This window comes from Grampus griseus (genome assembly GCF_964374135.1).
Source record: "Grampus griseus genome assembly, chromosome: 16".
Classification (NCBI taxonomy): Eukaryota; Metazoa; Chordata; class Mammalia; order Artiodactyla; family Delphinidae; genus Grampus; species Grampus griseus.
In genome coordinates, this window is record NC_139010.1 from 38,126,722 (window position 1) to 38,142,296 (window position 15,575).

The following is a 15,575-nucleotide window of genomic DNA, read 5'->3' on the forward strand; positions in this document are numbered from 1 at the left end:
CCCAGAGCTGCTGCTATTATGATGATTGTTTTTATGGTTGGATAACTCTGGGCCCTGATGTTGTCCCTTATCTTGGGCCACCATGAGGATAAGAGGCAACTTCAGGGTCCTCACCAGAGAACACAGGGCAGCAAAGACCCAAGTCACAAAGCCCCTGGCCAAGGGAGCTCAGCCACGGTCTTCTGGGCAAGGGGGTGGGTACAGCCAGGCAGAGAGGGCAGCTGGGCAGTCTGGGCTCTCCAGAGGGTGGAGGGAGCAAGGAGAGGAGAGCAGGGGGGCAGAGCATTATCACTACCCTGGCCAGGCCCCTCTTCTGCCCTCTGGGGGGTGCTGGGTGCCGGACACCCCTCCCCAGGGGCTATATTAGCCTTGTGAGTCACAGTGGACCCGCTGGGAGGCCGAGGGCGGGCGGGCACAGTGTAGGGTTACAGTCCATTTATGGGAGCAGCAGAGGGCAGATATCAGTGTCGATGGCATTCGTTCCCAGCTATTCTTAGGAGCCTCTCAGGAGCTGCACACAGCCCGGCCAGGCAGAAAGGGACGGAGCAGGCAAGGCCGGGGGGTCGGGGGCAGGGGCCGAGGTACGGGCTGGGGAGGCAGGGTGCGTGAGGGTCCTCTCACTCTACTCTTCTCCCTTCATCCGCAGAGGCCGCCGCTGTCAGCACCGGCATGTCTTACAGCGTGACCCTGACCGGGCCTGGGCCCTGGGGCTTCCGTCTGCAGGGGGGCAAGGACTTCAACATGCCACTCACCATATCCCGGGTGAGTGTGCACGGCCCACAGCCTAGAACCCACAGGGGCGGGGCATGCTCAAAGGAGGGTGTGTGCGTCCATCCCTCCATCTGTCTGTCCTCCCTGAGGCTCTTGGAAAGCAGAGCACGCTTTCCTGGTCTGGGGGTGGGACTGGACCCAACTGGATACTGCCGGCCACAGGCCCCTGGTCTTGGCCACAGCTGTTGCCCACCCTCGCTGACTGGCCTATTATGAGTATGAAACATGGGCAAGCGGCTGGTGTTCTGAGCAGAGGAAGAAATGCCAAGTTTGCAGGCCAGGCAGGCAGGTGGACAGAAAGTACAGGGCCTTCCTAAGCCTTTCTCCGGGAGGGTGGGCTCAGGGTACCCCCCAAGCCTGGAAGAGGGCAGCTGCTTTGGGGAAAGAGCACTCCTAGCATGGAGAGGTCAGGTGACAGGCGGGCAGACGGTTAGATGTACAGACTGCTGACCTCGGCTGCCCTGCTATCAGGGCTCGGAGCTGGGCTGGGCTGGTAACCGGTCTCCTGCATCCACTCCATCCCAGACCTGAGATAACAGTCGCCTTCTACCCCCGCCTTCCCGGGGCTGCTGTGGGACCTCACACTGGCTGGCTTCGCGGAGCTGGGCCTTCCTCGCTTGCTGGAGGTCCTAGCCATTCACCTACAGCTGCTCTGCCTGCCCGTCTCAAGTCTGGTTCGCCATGCTCACCTGGGGAAATGGCCTGTGTGTTCTGCAGTGTCTGTGATCAGGGAATGGCACTGCCTGAGGGGAAGGTCACAGATCTTTGGAGATTGTCTGAGTAACTCTATTGCCCAGCTGGAGACACTGAAGTACAGAGAAGCAAGAAGCTAGATCTGCTTGAGAGGAAGCGTTCTGTGAGAAGGGACTTTGTTTTAAACACTGCTGTGTCCCTGGCACCTAGACCAGTACCTAGGACATAGTAGGTGCTCAGGCAACACTTATCAAGTAAAGGGAAGTCCAGCAGAGGGGCGCTGAAGGCCCCAAGGCTCAGGGTGGACTGTGAAAGGTGCCAGGGCAATCACAGCCCCTGCCTGGTGGGGTCTGCTGAGACTGAGCCCCAGCAGTGCTGGCGTGGGCACAAGGGGGCAGGCTGAGGCCCCAGGCTGTCACTGGAGGGTGATGGATGGGCAGGGGTGTCTGGGTCACTGCTCACCTGAAGACAGGGAGACAGTTTCTTCTCCAGGGCATGGAGACTTGCCTTGGGCCTGAGGGTGGGACGGGGAGGGTGGTGGGGAGGCACTGAAGTGGGCAGCCAGGGAAGGCCTGAAAGGTGCTTGGCAGAGGGGGCAGGGAGCCAATGTCCCCACTGGAGGCACAGTCCTGGCTATGCAACCAAATGTGGACACTTGGGGGGACCCTAAGATGGAAAGCTCCACTCAGGGGTGTTATGGGAGTCTCACGACAGCCTCACAACTCCTCTGGGGTGCTGGCCTGGCTCTAGTCCAGGGAGAAGGCCTTGGCCGCCATCCTGCGGGAGGTCTGGCTTATTCCAACCTGCGTCTCCAGACCCACTGCCCTGGAGACCCCAGGGTCCCATATTAGAAGGGCACCCAGAGACTTACACACTCAGTCTGATGATATGGTGACACAGGGGCATTTGAGCCCCAGCAGACACACCCCCTCTGCCCCCAGGACCCTGCACAGCTCCCCACACCCCTGGTTACAGGTCTCCTCCCTGTACAAGGCAGGACCCTCCACCGTCACTCTCATGGGTCCACCAGCTTCCCACGCCTGGGACTGAGCCTAGATCTCCCCCAGCCCCACTATCCTCAAGGCCTCCACCTGGTGGAAAGTAGCCTCCTGGCTCAGTGGCACCCAGGATAGCCGATGACCTCATCCGGGGTCTATGCGCCACCTGGCCCCAGCCAGCCCAGGGCTTAAATTGCAGCACAGAGGCCTTAAGCTAGACAGACAGCAGGAAGAATGTCCTCACTGTAGGCAGGGGGTGTATTGGGATGTACTAGAGCCAACGACTAGGGGGGACTTTTAAAAATAGAACCCGCAGCTCAGGCAGGGCATCAGGGGATGGGTCTCTCAATTCCCTTCAGAGGCGTGCCCCCAAATCACTGAGGCCATGGAACCAGCTGGACTGGGCGCTGGGGCCTTCCCAGGGCTTGGAGCTGCTTGATAAGTCCTCTGGTGTGCTGCTGATGCCCTGGGCTCGGGCGTCCCAGGCTCAGCGTTGCTGGCCAGGCAGGCCTTGGGGCACTAGCCCTGCCCTCCCAACAGGGCTGTGGTATTTCCTGCTGGGGCGCTCCAGGTCCTTCTGCACCAGGAACTTCTCCCCTAAGGGGATGCAAGGCCAGAGCTCTCTGGAAGAATCCTATTTCCACTGCAGCCCTGACCTGCTTCCCACAGAGGGCCAGTAGATGTCCTGGCCTGGGTCTTTGTGACAGGGCAGTAGTGACGTATTGTGGTGGGGGGACTCGCAAAGGCGGGGCCGGCTCGTTCTCAGCAGGGGCCGGCACCCCTGGGCACACGCACTGTAACCCTGAGGCAGGTGGTCAGGCAGGCAGGTCTGGGATTGGCATCTCACTTCAGAGCCGGGCAAACTGAGGCTCCAACTTGCTCATGCGCTCCTGTGACCTTGGTAACCCCATGCCTGCTTCCTCACCCTCTGGCTAGGGGCTAGTAGAAAAGCACTGCGCGGGGCCGTCCCCTGTGTGCTGCAGCTCCTCCTGTAAGAAGGCTGGCCACGTGCAGCCTGGGTGGTAGCCCCTGTACCCACCCCACCCTGCCCACCAGCCCCACAGAATCAACCTTGGGGCAGTAACAGCCCCTCAAGTCCTCCCTTCGGTGGGTCTCAGCCTGAGGACCCACAGAGAAATGAGTTCAGGAGGGAGACTCTGAGGGTGGAGGGGAAATGCCTTTATTTATCTTGGACAGGTGTGGCTGGGCCTGCAACCTGAGCTGCCCTCCCACCCCCACCCTCCCCCAATCCCAGCCAGTCCTCCAGGAAGTGGGGAAGGGGTGGGAGCAGCCAAGAGGGAACAGTTCCAAAGGCCCAGCCCCCACCCCTGTTGGGGCAGCTAGGCCTGAGGCCAGGGCCACGGTCTGGGGCCTTGCCTCTTGGCGCACGAGTTGCAGCCCTTGATTTTATGGCAGCGACGTATGCTTTTGTTTGGCTCTGGTACTCACAGCTGTGTCACCTTAGAAAAGTCAGTTCACCTGCTCAGCCTCAGTTTTCTCATCTGTAAAATGGGGATGGTACGTCGGTAAAAGTACACGTGAGAGTTCTTTCTAATGTGCACTTATGAAAATACACCTATTTTTCCACATGGGCTGCTTGTGAGGATGGGGGAGTGGTGGAACTGAGCCTGGGCCCGGGGGGTCCTGCCTTTCTGCTCCAAGGCCTCCGCTCCTTACGGCCTTATCCACAGGCCCAGCAGGCTCACCTCTGCCCCTTTGCTGTTCTCGGTTCCAGTATTTGTCAGACTCTCCTGGCTATGGTGGCGACACAGAGGACAGAGGGTCCCCGAGAGGGGAAGAGGGACAGGCTGAGATTTTTCTGGGGCAGCTGCACTGGTGATTCCTGGAATTTTGAGGCCATGGTGCTGTTTCTTGGGCAGCGCCTAGCAGTGCTGACAGCAAGTGCTGTTTATAGCCATGCTGAAGGTCAGGCAAGCCTCTGGAGGGCTGCTGCGGGGCTGGCTCCCGAATGAACGAATGCGGAAGGTAACCAGACAGTGGCCCACCGCTGGGGAATACATCCTTAGAGGTTCCCAGGCCAGGCCCTCTCCCAGCATGCTTCTTCTCCCTGGTGCACAGAGCTGTTCCTGACCCCGGGAGGTCCCTGAAGTGAGTGGGCATGAGGCTGGCTGGGCCCTGGGGAGAGGGCCTTCTGAGGTCCTGGGCCGGGACATAGGACAAGAGTAACTTCACTGGCAGGCCCCCGGGGGGCTCCTCGGGCTGAAGACGTTGTGAGACGGCAGCAAGTGCGAGGAGGGCAGGGCTTCCTGGGTGATGTCTGCTGGGCCTGCTGGGGCAGCTGTCCTCTCTGGGAGATATCTCCCCAGTTCCCTGAATCTCCCTCTTGTCCAGGGGCTAGCCATGATTGAAAGGCCCCCACCCAGGGCCCTTCCATTCCCAAACACAGCTTCTCCACCCCTTTGAAGCCAGGATCCACCTCTTCCCAGGAACCATTCTAAGTGGCATGAAGCAGACTTTGCCATCCAGGACCTAGAACTGGGGGACAAGAGGAGAAGAAAGAGACTCAGAAGGCCAGGAAAGGGTGTGGTCAGCTAGAGAGGGGGCCAGTGACCCCTAGCTTTGGCACAGGGAAGTCATTGGTATGTGGAGTGGTGGGGGCCAACGTCAGATGGCTGATGTGAGAGGGATGGGAGACTGTAGAGGCCAGACCTGCTGGTCACTTCGCCTGGTGGTGAAGAAAGGGAGAGAAACATGGCAGGAGCCAGCTGGAACAGCTAAGGCTTTTTTTTCCCAAGATAACTTTTTGAGAGCAGTTTTAGGTTCACTGCAACCTTGAGAGGAAGATAAAGGGATTTCTCATAACGCCTCTGCCCCCATGCATGCACAGCCTCCCGCATCACCAACGTCCCCCTCCAGAGTGTACATTTGTTATAACTGATGAAACTACACTGGCCACCATTACTACCCAGAGCCCATAGCTTACATTAGCGTTCATGCTTGGTGTGTACGTTCTATGGTTTTGAACCAATGTATTATGACGTGTATCCACCATTATAGTATCACAGAGAGTATTTTCACCGCCCTAAAAGTCCTCTGTGTAAGGAGAGGCTTTTTGAGCACAGATAAGACTCTGGCTTTCTTATCAGCCAGGGTGGGGCTGGAGAGAGGGGCCATGGGAAGACAGAAGCTTCCAGTGAGAGGGCAAGGGACGGAGCAAGGCCCCAGGGGAGGCCAGATGGGAAGGGAACAGAGCATGGCATGACAGTAATTTAATCACACAATGTAAAATGCACTTAGGGCTCCCTGGAAATCCCCTGGGATGTCAGCCTGGGAAGGTCAGGAGGAGATGCTGGAAGCTGCACAGTCCACAGCACCCACTGCCTGCCCTTGGCTCCCATCCCTTGCCGCACCTACACTGGCAGGTCTAGAGGGAAAGGAAGTCAGGGACCTGTCTGCCTTTAAGCACTAGGAGTGATGGCCGGGACCTTCTGCGGAGCCCAGTGGCCCCCTCTGCTGCCAGGGAGCCGGGGAAATGGGAGCCAAGGGCATGGGTGTGCCTGAGCCCCAGCCAGTGCCTTGCTTCCCTGGGACCCTGGACAGAACTTCTCTCCCCTCCAGCTGATGCTCAGGCCCCTCTAGGGACAGGACGCTGGCTCAGGACTGATCGGTCAGGGCTGGCCCTTCGCACACCACCCGCTGCCAGCCCCCGATCTTGTGTCCTCTGGAGGCAGGGGCTGCAGCCTCCCAGACTCCAACCCCTGGCACCTCCCGGGGAAGGGGTCAGGGACAGCACTTGCACCTCCTCGGTTGGGAGCTTCCCTGAAATTGTCTCAGCTCTGCACTGTCTTTGTATAATGCCCTATTTAGTGATGAAATCCTCTCCACAATCCCGGGAGAAAGGCATCATGGCTGTCTTTACGCAGAGGTCCTGGAGGCTGGCACTGCAACCTCAGGTCTGGCTCAGACTACAGTCCATGGTCTTTGCTCTACTGCTTCCCCCCAAGGCACCCGAAGGTCACGGGGGCCACAGCTGCTCCCTGGCACCGGTTATCCCTGTGCCCCCTCTGAGGTGCCCTAAACCATGGCCCAGCAAGGAGGGTGGGCTAGGTGGCAATCTTGGCCCCCAAACACCTAGAGCCTGCCTTAGGGGCTTCCGAGACAGGACCTTGGTCCTGGAGCTCTGCCCATGGCTGGGTTCCCTGTGGAGAGGTGGCTGGTGACTAGAAAAGGTGAAAAGTGAAATGGGAATGAAACAATCATTACAAAGAATTTTTCAAATGCTACAGAGGGGCTAGAAAGACTTTAAAGAAAAGAAAAAGAAATCCTCCAAGGATTTAGGAGCTTTGGGTCTTTTCTGGGACAAGGAAAGCAGAGGGAGGGGGCTAGGGAGTCAGACCAGGGGTACATGGGTACCTCACACCTGGACCGCACTCTTCACAAGCCCTGGGCTCTGGGCAAGTGTTCAAGGGTGGCCACACCCTTCTGCCACGCAGGCTGCTCCTGCAGAGCGAGGAGGGATCTGACGGCCCTTGGCCAGAGCTGAGGGGCAACTTCCTTAGAGTCCCTGCCTCCTTCTCTAGGGAGACCTGGGCAGAACTAGCAGAGCACCTCTCTACAAGAGGATTATAGCATCCTCCACCCCACCAGCCCGAGGGGTCTTGAACCCTGCTCAGGGCAGCCAAAGGTCAGGCCAGCTGAGCCCTGACGAGCACACACAGGTGCAAGGAGAGGCGCCAGGGGCAGGCTGGAGCCAGCCTGGTGGCAAATTCCTCAGGGGGTTTGGCTGTTGACCAAGCCTGGGGGAGCCTGGGCTCTTCCCTGGGCAAAGGATCAGCTCAGTCTATACCTGAGGGTGAAGGGGAGCCGGCCAGGGCCAGGCAAGGGGAAGGTGGGAGCCCTGTGGGAAGGTATGATGTTAGCTAACCCATGCCTGAGGGAGAAATAAGTCCTCGAGGCAGCCTGGAAGGGAGGGCATTCCAGATGGCCCCGTGGTTTGCCCTAGCTGGTCTGGCCCCAGCCTCTCTTGGATGTCATTCTGGTGTCCTTGTTCACACTTAACCCATGATCTCCTGGACACAGCTCTGGTCACCTCTGCAGGCATGAGGCCCTCCACTCTGTCTAGGGTCTGTGGCTGTCCTGCCTGGGAGGTCCCTGCTGCAGGCTGATGGCCCCCTTCTCTGCGGATGCTTAGAAGCATCTGGGGGAGCCCTGGGTCAGGGAGCCCTGGCATGGGGGTGTCCTGCTGTGGGGAAGCCCTGTGGGCAGTCCACCAAGACAGCAGAGGCATGGCGCAATTCACCCTGAATGGGAGCATCCTGGCGTCTGCACTTTCTCTGAAATGCTTCAAACATAATATGGACTGATGGATGGAGAGAGGGATGGACACTTGACCAGCAGATTGAGTGAAATGCTACAGTAGAACCTCGGTGGTGGGTATTCGGGTGCTCCCCGTAGAATTAGTTCTGCCTTACTGTGTTTGAAGGTATCTATAATAAAATACCCGAAGAGCAGAGGCCTGAACATGAAGCTAGAAGGTGTAGGGAAAGGTGATTTTCTTGCAGGACAGGCCTGGCTGGGCAACTCAGTTTGCCCTCAGGAGTCCCCTCTCAGCCTAGAAAATGTTTTGCTTTTCTTTGTTGTTGTTTTTTACCCTTTGCTTAACCGCTTAAATCAAAGGAAACAACACACTCCTGTCACTAGTAGAGGCTCTGTACGGCCATTGATTTGGGGATAAAGGCGACGTGTGTTTTGAGATGGCCCGAGCGCTTCCAAGATGCCCCTACGGGAGCCTGGAGAGTAGGCGGGACTTGGCAAACCGGACAATGTGGCTTCCTGACAATCAAGGCATTTGTTTCTCTATTGTCCTGGCCTCACCCCAGCAGATTCCAGGGGCGGTGGGGAGGCTGCTCAGGGCACAAGGTGGCCAGTGTTTAAGAAGGTACCACAGTTCCTGGGTCTGAAATTGGCGGGTCAACGGCAACTGGCAAGAGTTCTCCTGGTCTTGCTATAATCACTGGGTTAACACACATGGTTCCTGGCCCACCCTGTAGAGCCTGTCTGGAAATGGGCTGAAGGCTGGTGACTGCAGGGCTCTGGTTACGATGAGAGTTCCCTCTGAGGGGCCTGGCAGGAAGTTTCCATCCATGTCTGAGAGGCCAGAATCTGGCCAGAGGCCCACTGAGGCCTGGCACCCAGGGTATGGGACTGTCCCCAGGACCTCTTTGGGCTCCTTCTAGGATGGTCCCCAAGCCTGGGCCAGAAAATGGCCTCTGCCAGCATTAGGAGCCAGCCTTGTCCTTGGGGTATAGCCAGGAAGGTGACTGGGATGTGCCCAGAGAAGCCAGGAGGACAGGCTGGTGGGCATGTTGGGGAGGAAAAGCCAAGGGACACCCTCTAGGCACAGCTCGGTGGGGGGTGACTCCCAGGGGCTCCTCTTTCCTATGATGTCACTGGAGGCAAGCCCTGCCCAGCACCCCATGTGATGTCACAGCGCGCTTCCACACTATGTCGTGGGGGTCAGGTTATAAAATCATTCTGTGTGATGTCAGGAGGGGGTACAGCCAAGGTCTCCACGACATCCCACGAGACGCCTTTAGGGGTGAAGCTCACCACACTCCACGTAATGTCACTAGGGGCCGGCCCGCAAGCTATTTTAGGTGACGTCACTAGGCCTTCCAGAATTTTGCATTTCATGGGATGTCACTGCATAGGAGGCACCATGGCATTCAGGGTGCTATTACTGGGGGCTGGACATGCAGAATTTGGCATTGTGCATGTCACTGGGAGTGTGCTCACTGGGAGTGTGGTCTTCCGGACATTGCATGGGGGGTTGGTGGGGTGGCACATCCATGACATTCTATGTGATCACACTGGGGGTAGGGCCCCCAGACTCTAGCGTTCTGTAATGTCACTAGAGCGCAAGATTTGGGAACTGGCCTCCACATCTGCACCTCCCCTTTGGGAAATGTGAAACCAGCCACAAAGCACTGAGCTCCATGTCCCAGCTGACCTTGCTCCCGCAAGCAGGCCCGACAGCCCTGCCAGCCCTCTCTGCACACCTGCCACAGTAGAGTACGACACACTTACGCTAGGATGCTTTTGTGAGGGTACGTTTGGCCGGCCTACTGGCCTGGCAGCATCTCTATGGTGGTGCGGAGTCTTAGCAGCTGCTGAACTCTTCTGGAGCCTGGAAAGTGTGCCATGGGTTTTCAAGGTGCAGATGTTATAGTAGGCTGATTGGTGTAACAAACAACCCCCAGTTCTCTTAGCACAGTGGAAGTTTATTTCTCATTCATGCAACATCCAATTCAGTGCTCCTTAGTCATCTCCCCTCCAAGCAGTGACTCCATGATCCAGGTCCCTTGCAGACAGTGGCTTGGCTGTCCTCCTCTGGGTCCTCTGCATCCAGTCAGCTGACAAGCAGAGAGAGTGCAGGATGGCAAGATGGTTGCTAGGGGCAGGCCTGGAAGTGGTGTGCATTGATTTCAGAGCTAATCTCATGGCTGCGCTCAGATACAAAGCACCAGGAAATGTGGTAGCTCTGCGCCAGGAAAAGGAAGCAGGCTTGGTGGTCATAGTGAATGAAAGACAAAATGGCAAGCCTCTACTGGATGACTCCTGGTGATTCTTCCCTGAGGACAGGCCCATCCTCAGGTCACCCTTCTTACGTTCACCTCCCATCTGCTACCCTCTCAGATCACACCGGGCAGCAAGGCCGCCCAGTCCCAGCTCAGCCCGGGTGACCTTGTGGTGGCCATTGACGGCGTCAACACAGATACCATGACCCACCTGGAGGCCCAGAACAAGATCAAGTCTGCCAGCTACAACCTGAGTCTCACGCTGCAGAAGTAGGTGGGAGCTCTCCAGAGCAGGGGGCAGAGGTTGGGTGTGGGCACCAAGGGCCTGGGAGAGGAGCTGTCCAGCATGGACCCAGCCTTGTGCTACCCGACCGCACAGGGAAGTGAGGACAGCCTCTGGACCAGAAGAAGGACAGGCCCAAGTCATCAAGCACCTGCCATGTCTGTGCCTCACTTTACAGATGAGCCTCAGAGAGGGTGGATAACGGTGCTGCTGGTATGTGGGCGGCTGGGCCTGGAAGCCAGGGTCTTCCCTGCTTCCTCTGTGCACAGGCAGCCTCCCTGAGACCTAGCAGAGGCCCGTGGCTGCAAAGTACCCCAGAGCCGTGACTTCTCCATGCTGGTCAGGCCCAGGAGACACCCAGGTCCTCTGCCCTGGCTCCCTGGGTTCCGGATGTTCTCCCCTCTCCAGCCCTTCTCAGGCAGGAGCTCCCGGACCCAATGGCAACTGTCTTCATTTCTGGTTTTTCCAGGTCAAAGCGTCCCATTCTCATCTCCACGGCAGCGCCCCCGATCCAGTCCCCTCTGCCTGTGATCCCCCACCAAAAGGTAGGTGCTGACTGTGGGTGGCAGGCTCCACTCTGGGCCGTGGTTCCCAGAGTGCAGCCCCTGGTCTGCCTGCCTGCCCCTCGGCTGGCCTGACTCTGGCAAGGTGGGGGGATCAGCCCGGCCCCAGCCCTGCCCTGCCTCGGCTGATGCCGGGGAGGTGGCGCAGACCCCCTGGGGGGAAGCGTTCAAGCCCCGTAAAATGCTGCATGTAGGGGTGCCCGCCTGGGTGCCTAGCCAACACCCTGGGCCTCGCGGGCGGGCTGACAGGAAATCCCCTTAGGCAGCGGTGTTTTCAGGAAAGGTCCCATTCTCCCAGCCAAGTAGGGACAAGTGCCCACAAGGCTCTGACCCTCATCCTCCTGAGGGCACTGGGGAGGGGGGTGACCGTGGCATGAAAGCCGAGGCCCCAGTTTGAGCTGGTCACCCCAGGAGGAGCTCCCAGGCGTGGGGGGCCTGCTGGCCCTCAGGGTTTCTCCTGTGTCACAGGCTCTCTCCCTCCTGTTTCCCTTTCTCCTCCCAGTTGCACGCTCCTATACCACACTCAGAAGTGCTGGTGCAGCCAGCAGGTACCAGGCCCCTTCCCAGCTCCCTCTAAGCAGCTCAACCCTGAGGGACCCGGAGCATGGGAGGCCTACCCACTGCTCCTACAGGACTACACACTCCCACCACTCTCCACCCCTCCTTGCAGGACCTCATACTGACCCTCCCTGTCCAGTGGGGCAGAGTGGGTGATGGGCAGGGTGGGGAGAGGGGACAAGAAGAAGATGACGGGGGGTCTGGGGTGGGTGACAGATTGAGGAAATGGGCAGAGGGCTGTTGGGGAGAAGCTGCAGAGGCAGACTGAGGGAAGCAAATGTCAGCCCCCCTCCTTCCTCAGTTTCCCCTCTGCACCTCTACTCTGCCTGTTCACCACCAGCCCAGAAGGCCCCCTCTCACCGGCCATGTGGGACATTGCAGAGTGGGGTCAGCAGAGCAGGAGGCAGGGCTGTGCTCACCAGGTGCCCCCATTCAGGGGAAGGGGGAACAGGTGTAGGATGGAGGGGTCTCCCCACAATTCCCTGAGACCGCACCCCCTTTCTTCCAGCCCTGCTGGCAGGCTGGCTTGGCCTAGCTTTCTGTGTGGGGCTTTGCATTTTGTCCAGGTGGATGACAGCTTCAGGGCCAGGAGCTTCACCCCGCTCTTTTTGGCAAAACCCTTCTCTTCCAGGTGTCCTTTCTATCCCCCTACCCTGACCTCAGTGCAGTGGGCTGCAGGCTCCAGGGTGGTGGGCTGCTAGGCGCTCGCACTAACCCCTCTGTTTCAGGTTCACGCTGAAGCGCTGGGATGGGCGTGGCCTCTAACTCCTCTCTTCTCTCTCCCCTGCATGGTGCTGCCCCGGGCCAGGACCCTGCTCTGGACACGAACAGCAGCCTGGCAGCACCCAGCCCCAACCCCGAGGCGAGGGCCATCCCGGGCACCCCAGGCAACCTGGAGCTCGGGCAGACCCTTAGCTCCTCCTTCTCTCAGACCTCCGTCTTCTCCTCACACACGGAGGCCTCTGACGCTGGCCCTCCATGGGGCAGCCCGGGGGCCAAGGTCAACCTGGAGGGGGCCCTCGACTCTCTAAGCCCGAAAGCCCCGCAGGGTTCGAGCCAGCCAAGGCAGTATAACAACCCCGTTGGCCTGTACTCGGCAGAGACCCTGAGGGAGATGGCTCAGCTGTATCAGATGAGCCTCCGAGGGAAGGCCTCAGGTGCTGGACTCCTAGGAGGGTAGGTAATGGGCTCACAGCTCTCCACTGGTGGTCAGGGGCCATCTGGGTCCTCAGTGCTCGTAGAGGCCTGGTCAGGTGGTCAGAGCGAGGAACTGGCCTCATTCTGGCCAGCCCCAAGCCCATGAGGCAGTGCAGGCTAAGAGCAGTGAAATCAATCATCCTATTGACATTTGCCATGAGCCGGGCCCATCATTGCTTTACACAACCTGGGGCGATGTGTCGGATTTTGCAGAGAGGGAAACTGAGGCTCAGAGAAGGTTAAGTCGAGGTCCAGCTGTCCAGCTACTAAGTGGCCAAGCTTGGCCTGAATACAAGAGACTCTGACTCCTAAAACTTTCACATCAGGACAAAGCCTAATAACTCCAGGAGCTCTGGGGCAAAGGGACAGGCTGGTTGCCACCCCTTTGGGAGTCCTGAGAGGTGGGAGAGCAAGTTCTCTAGGTCTGGCAGTGGTCTGGGAAGGCTGCCTGGAGGAGGGAGCACCTGAGCTGGGTACAGAGAGACTGGGCAATAGGGTGAGGGGAGTGGGTTGGCAGGACTGACCCTGGCTAGGGTGGGGAAGCAAGGGAGCAGGACCCTGAGGAGAAAGGGGCCCTGCAGGAGAACAGCAGGCCACCCCCTGCTCCCCGAGGTCTAGTTCATGGTACTCTTGGAGCACAGGAGTTAAAAGAACTAGAGCCAGAGCCAGGGTGGGCATTGCGGAGGGGCTGAGGGGAGGGAGGCTCCCAGCAGAGCACATATTAGCTTCCAAGTCCTGAAGGTCTGTTATCTCATTGTAACTTCTTCCATAGCCCCATGCAATTGGTACAATCGTCTCTGGGCTGGAGGCGAAGCAGGCTGAGTCAAGGCATATGGCCCAGCGGCTAGGGGTTCAGGGCTCTTCCATGAGACTGTCCGTATCTCAGGACTATGGGGAGGATTGAAGGAGATAACACGTGCACAGTGCTGAGCTCTGTCCTGGCACACTCACTACGTGCTACCTGCCATCGCTGCCTGGACTCAAACGACAGGTACACAGATGAGTCAGCATTGCAGTCCAGGTCGGTGTGATCCAAGCCCACACCCTTCCTTTGACCTAGCCGCACATGGTATCTGTGCTCTGCCCATTCACTGCTCCCCTGGGGATCCCCAGCTCCCCCGGATCCCATAGCTCTTTCTGGGATCCCGAGTGAAGCTGGGCGCTCTACGGTGTGAGCACTTGGACCCTGGCTTCCCTGGCCCAAGATGGCAAAGTTTTCTACCCCCAGGCTTTTTCCAGCAAGGGGCTTCTGCCAGAAAGCTCGGGGAAAGACAGAGTAGAAACGGACTCTTTCTCCTGCCTTGGGTGGGCTGATAGCTCTTCCTGGTTCTCTCTGGCCCGGCCCCCAGCAGGGAGGTCATGCTCTGGTGGACCTGGACTTCCATGGGGCCCACCTGCAGTGATGGTAAGGTCTTCCCTCACGGAGGCCTCCGTCGAGGCTGGGGGCTGGTTAACAATCCATATGCTTTATCTAACACAACTCTCTCAGCAGCTTCAGAGGGGGGCATCATTCCCTCATTTTACAGCTGGGAAATAGAAACCCAGAGAGAGCAAGTAATTTGCCCAAGGTCACACAGTTAACGAGTGGTAGATAGGACTGGCACTCAGGTCAGTCTGACTTCTCCCTGCATGGAGCCAGGGACCTACCTGCCTGTCCCACCCCTGTTTCTCCCGACTCCCGACAAGCCCTCCCACTGGCACAAGGGCTGCTCAGAACCTGACGAGTGTTAGATTATTACTTGACACTCAGAGCAGCAGGGTCCAACAGTTTCTTCAAAGGGAAGACGGGCTAGGGAGGGAATGTGGTGCGTGCTTCATTCAGAGTGAAGGCTGACGCTGCGGTCCCAGCAGGGAGGGCAGAGCCTCTGACCTGGGCTAGCCGAGGGCTGAGGCCGCCGCCTCACAGGAGACAGGGTTGGCAAATGCTACTCCCCATGTGTGTTCATCACACACACAACCCATGCTGAGGGCTTTACACTCAGGATTCTGTTCAGTCTGTGGAGGGCACCACCCTCTCGGTATTATGAAGGAGGGGACTGAGGCTAAGACAGGTGGGTAACTTGTCCAGAGTCACAGCTCTAGGAAGAGGTAGGGTCAGGATTTGAGCTCTGTCCTGTCTGGCTGCAGAAGGAAGCTCCTTCCCATACTCTCTCTCTCTGGGGAGCTTCAAGGGGATCCCTTGGCAGATCGTATGCCCTTGGGAGGAGTGGAGGGGAACAGAGGGGGCGAAAGAACAGCCGGGCCTGCAGGCCCTGATCCTTGTCCTCTCTGGGGCTGGTACTGAAGGGCAGTGTCCCTCAGGCCAGTTGGTGTGAGGGCCCCCGGGGCGTTTTTACATCTTTGTCTCATTCTCCCCAAGACCTGGCTGCCGCTCTCTGAGCTCTGTCTGTTGCAGGCATCTCAGCCTCTGGGTCCTCAGGCAGACGCTAAGCAGGGGGCAGGAATCAATGCCAAAGAAGGAGCTGGCTACCTAGGCAGGGAAGGGCATAGGCAGCCCCTGAGGCCAGCACTGCCCTCTACAGGGGGCACTGGGCTGGTCCGGGCAAGAGCTGATCCTGCGGTTGTCAGCACTGGCCAAAAATGGAGAAGGAATTGGAGATCTGTGATGGTCCTTTCCTAACATAGCTCCACTTACAGCTATTTTGAGCCTGGGAGGACAGAGGGAATTTTATCAGCCCTGAGACGGAGTTGGGCCGCCTGGGACTGGTGGGGGTGGGGATGGGGGGGTCTCCCTGGTTTTGGTCTGGATCCCCAGGGTCATGGCCAAGGGGTGACCAGGGCCAGGCCAGCTGAGGCCCAGGCTCTCCCAGCCAGAGCCCAGAGTGGTCAGATATGGGAAAGTGGCAGGGTGTGGGGAAAGGGACACCACTTTCCGCACTCTTCTCCCCTCAGGTTTCTGACAAGGGTCTGCCACTGCAAGGAATTTGCATTTAAAGAAACATAACGCAGGCAATGCCTCCCTCAAGGAGATGAT

The 15,575-nt window shown here is 58.5% G+C and overlaps 1 protein-coding gene across 6 annotated transcripts in view; it reads left to right on the forward strand.

Moving 5' to 3' along the window:
- The first annotated feature begins 404 nt into the window (after positions 1–404).
- LDB3 (LIM domain binding 3) overlaps positions 405–15,575 on the forward strand; it is a 58,276-nt gene continuing 43,105 nt past the window's right edge. For 5 of the 6 annotated variants that reach the window (XM_082673941.1, XM_082673942.1, XM_082673943.1 and 2 more), the window contains exons 1-4: positions 405–549; positions 647–762; positions 10,119–10,270; positions 10,753–10,828. In XM_082673941.1, the coding sequence (XP_082530067.1) occupies positions 670–762; positions 10,119–10,270; positions 10,753–10,828 (321 nt within the window). In that variant the 5' untranslated portion in view covers positions 405–549; positions 647–669. The remainder of the gene's footprint in view (positions 550–646; positions 763–10,118; positions 10,271–10,752; positions 10,829–15,575) is intronic. The other variant, XM_082673944.1, reaches the window with a different exon arrangement.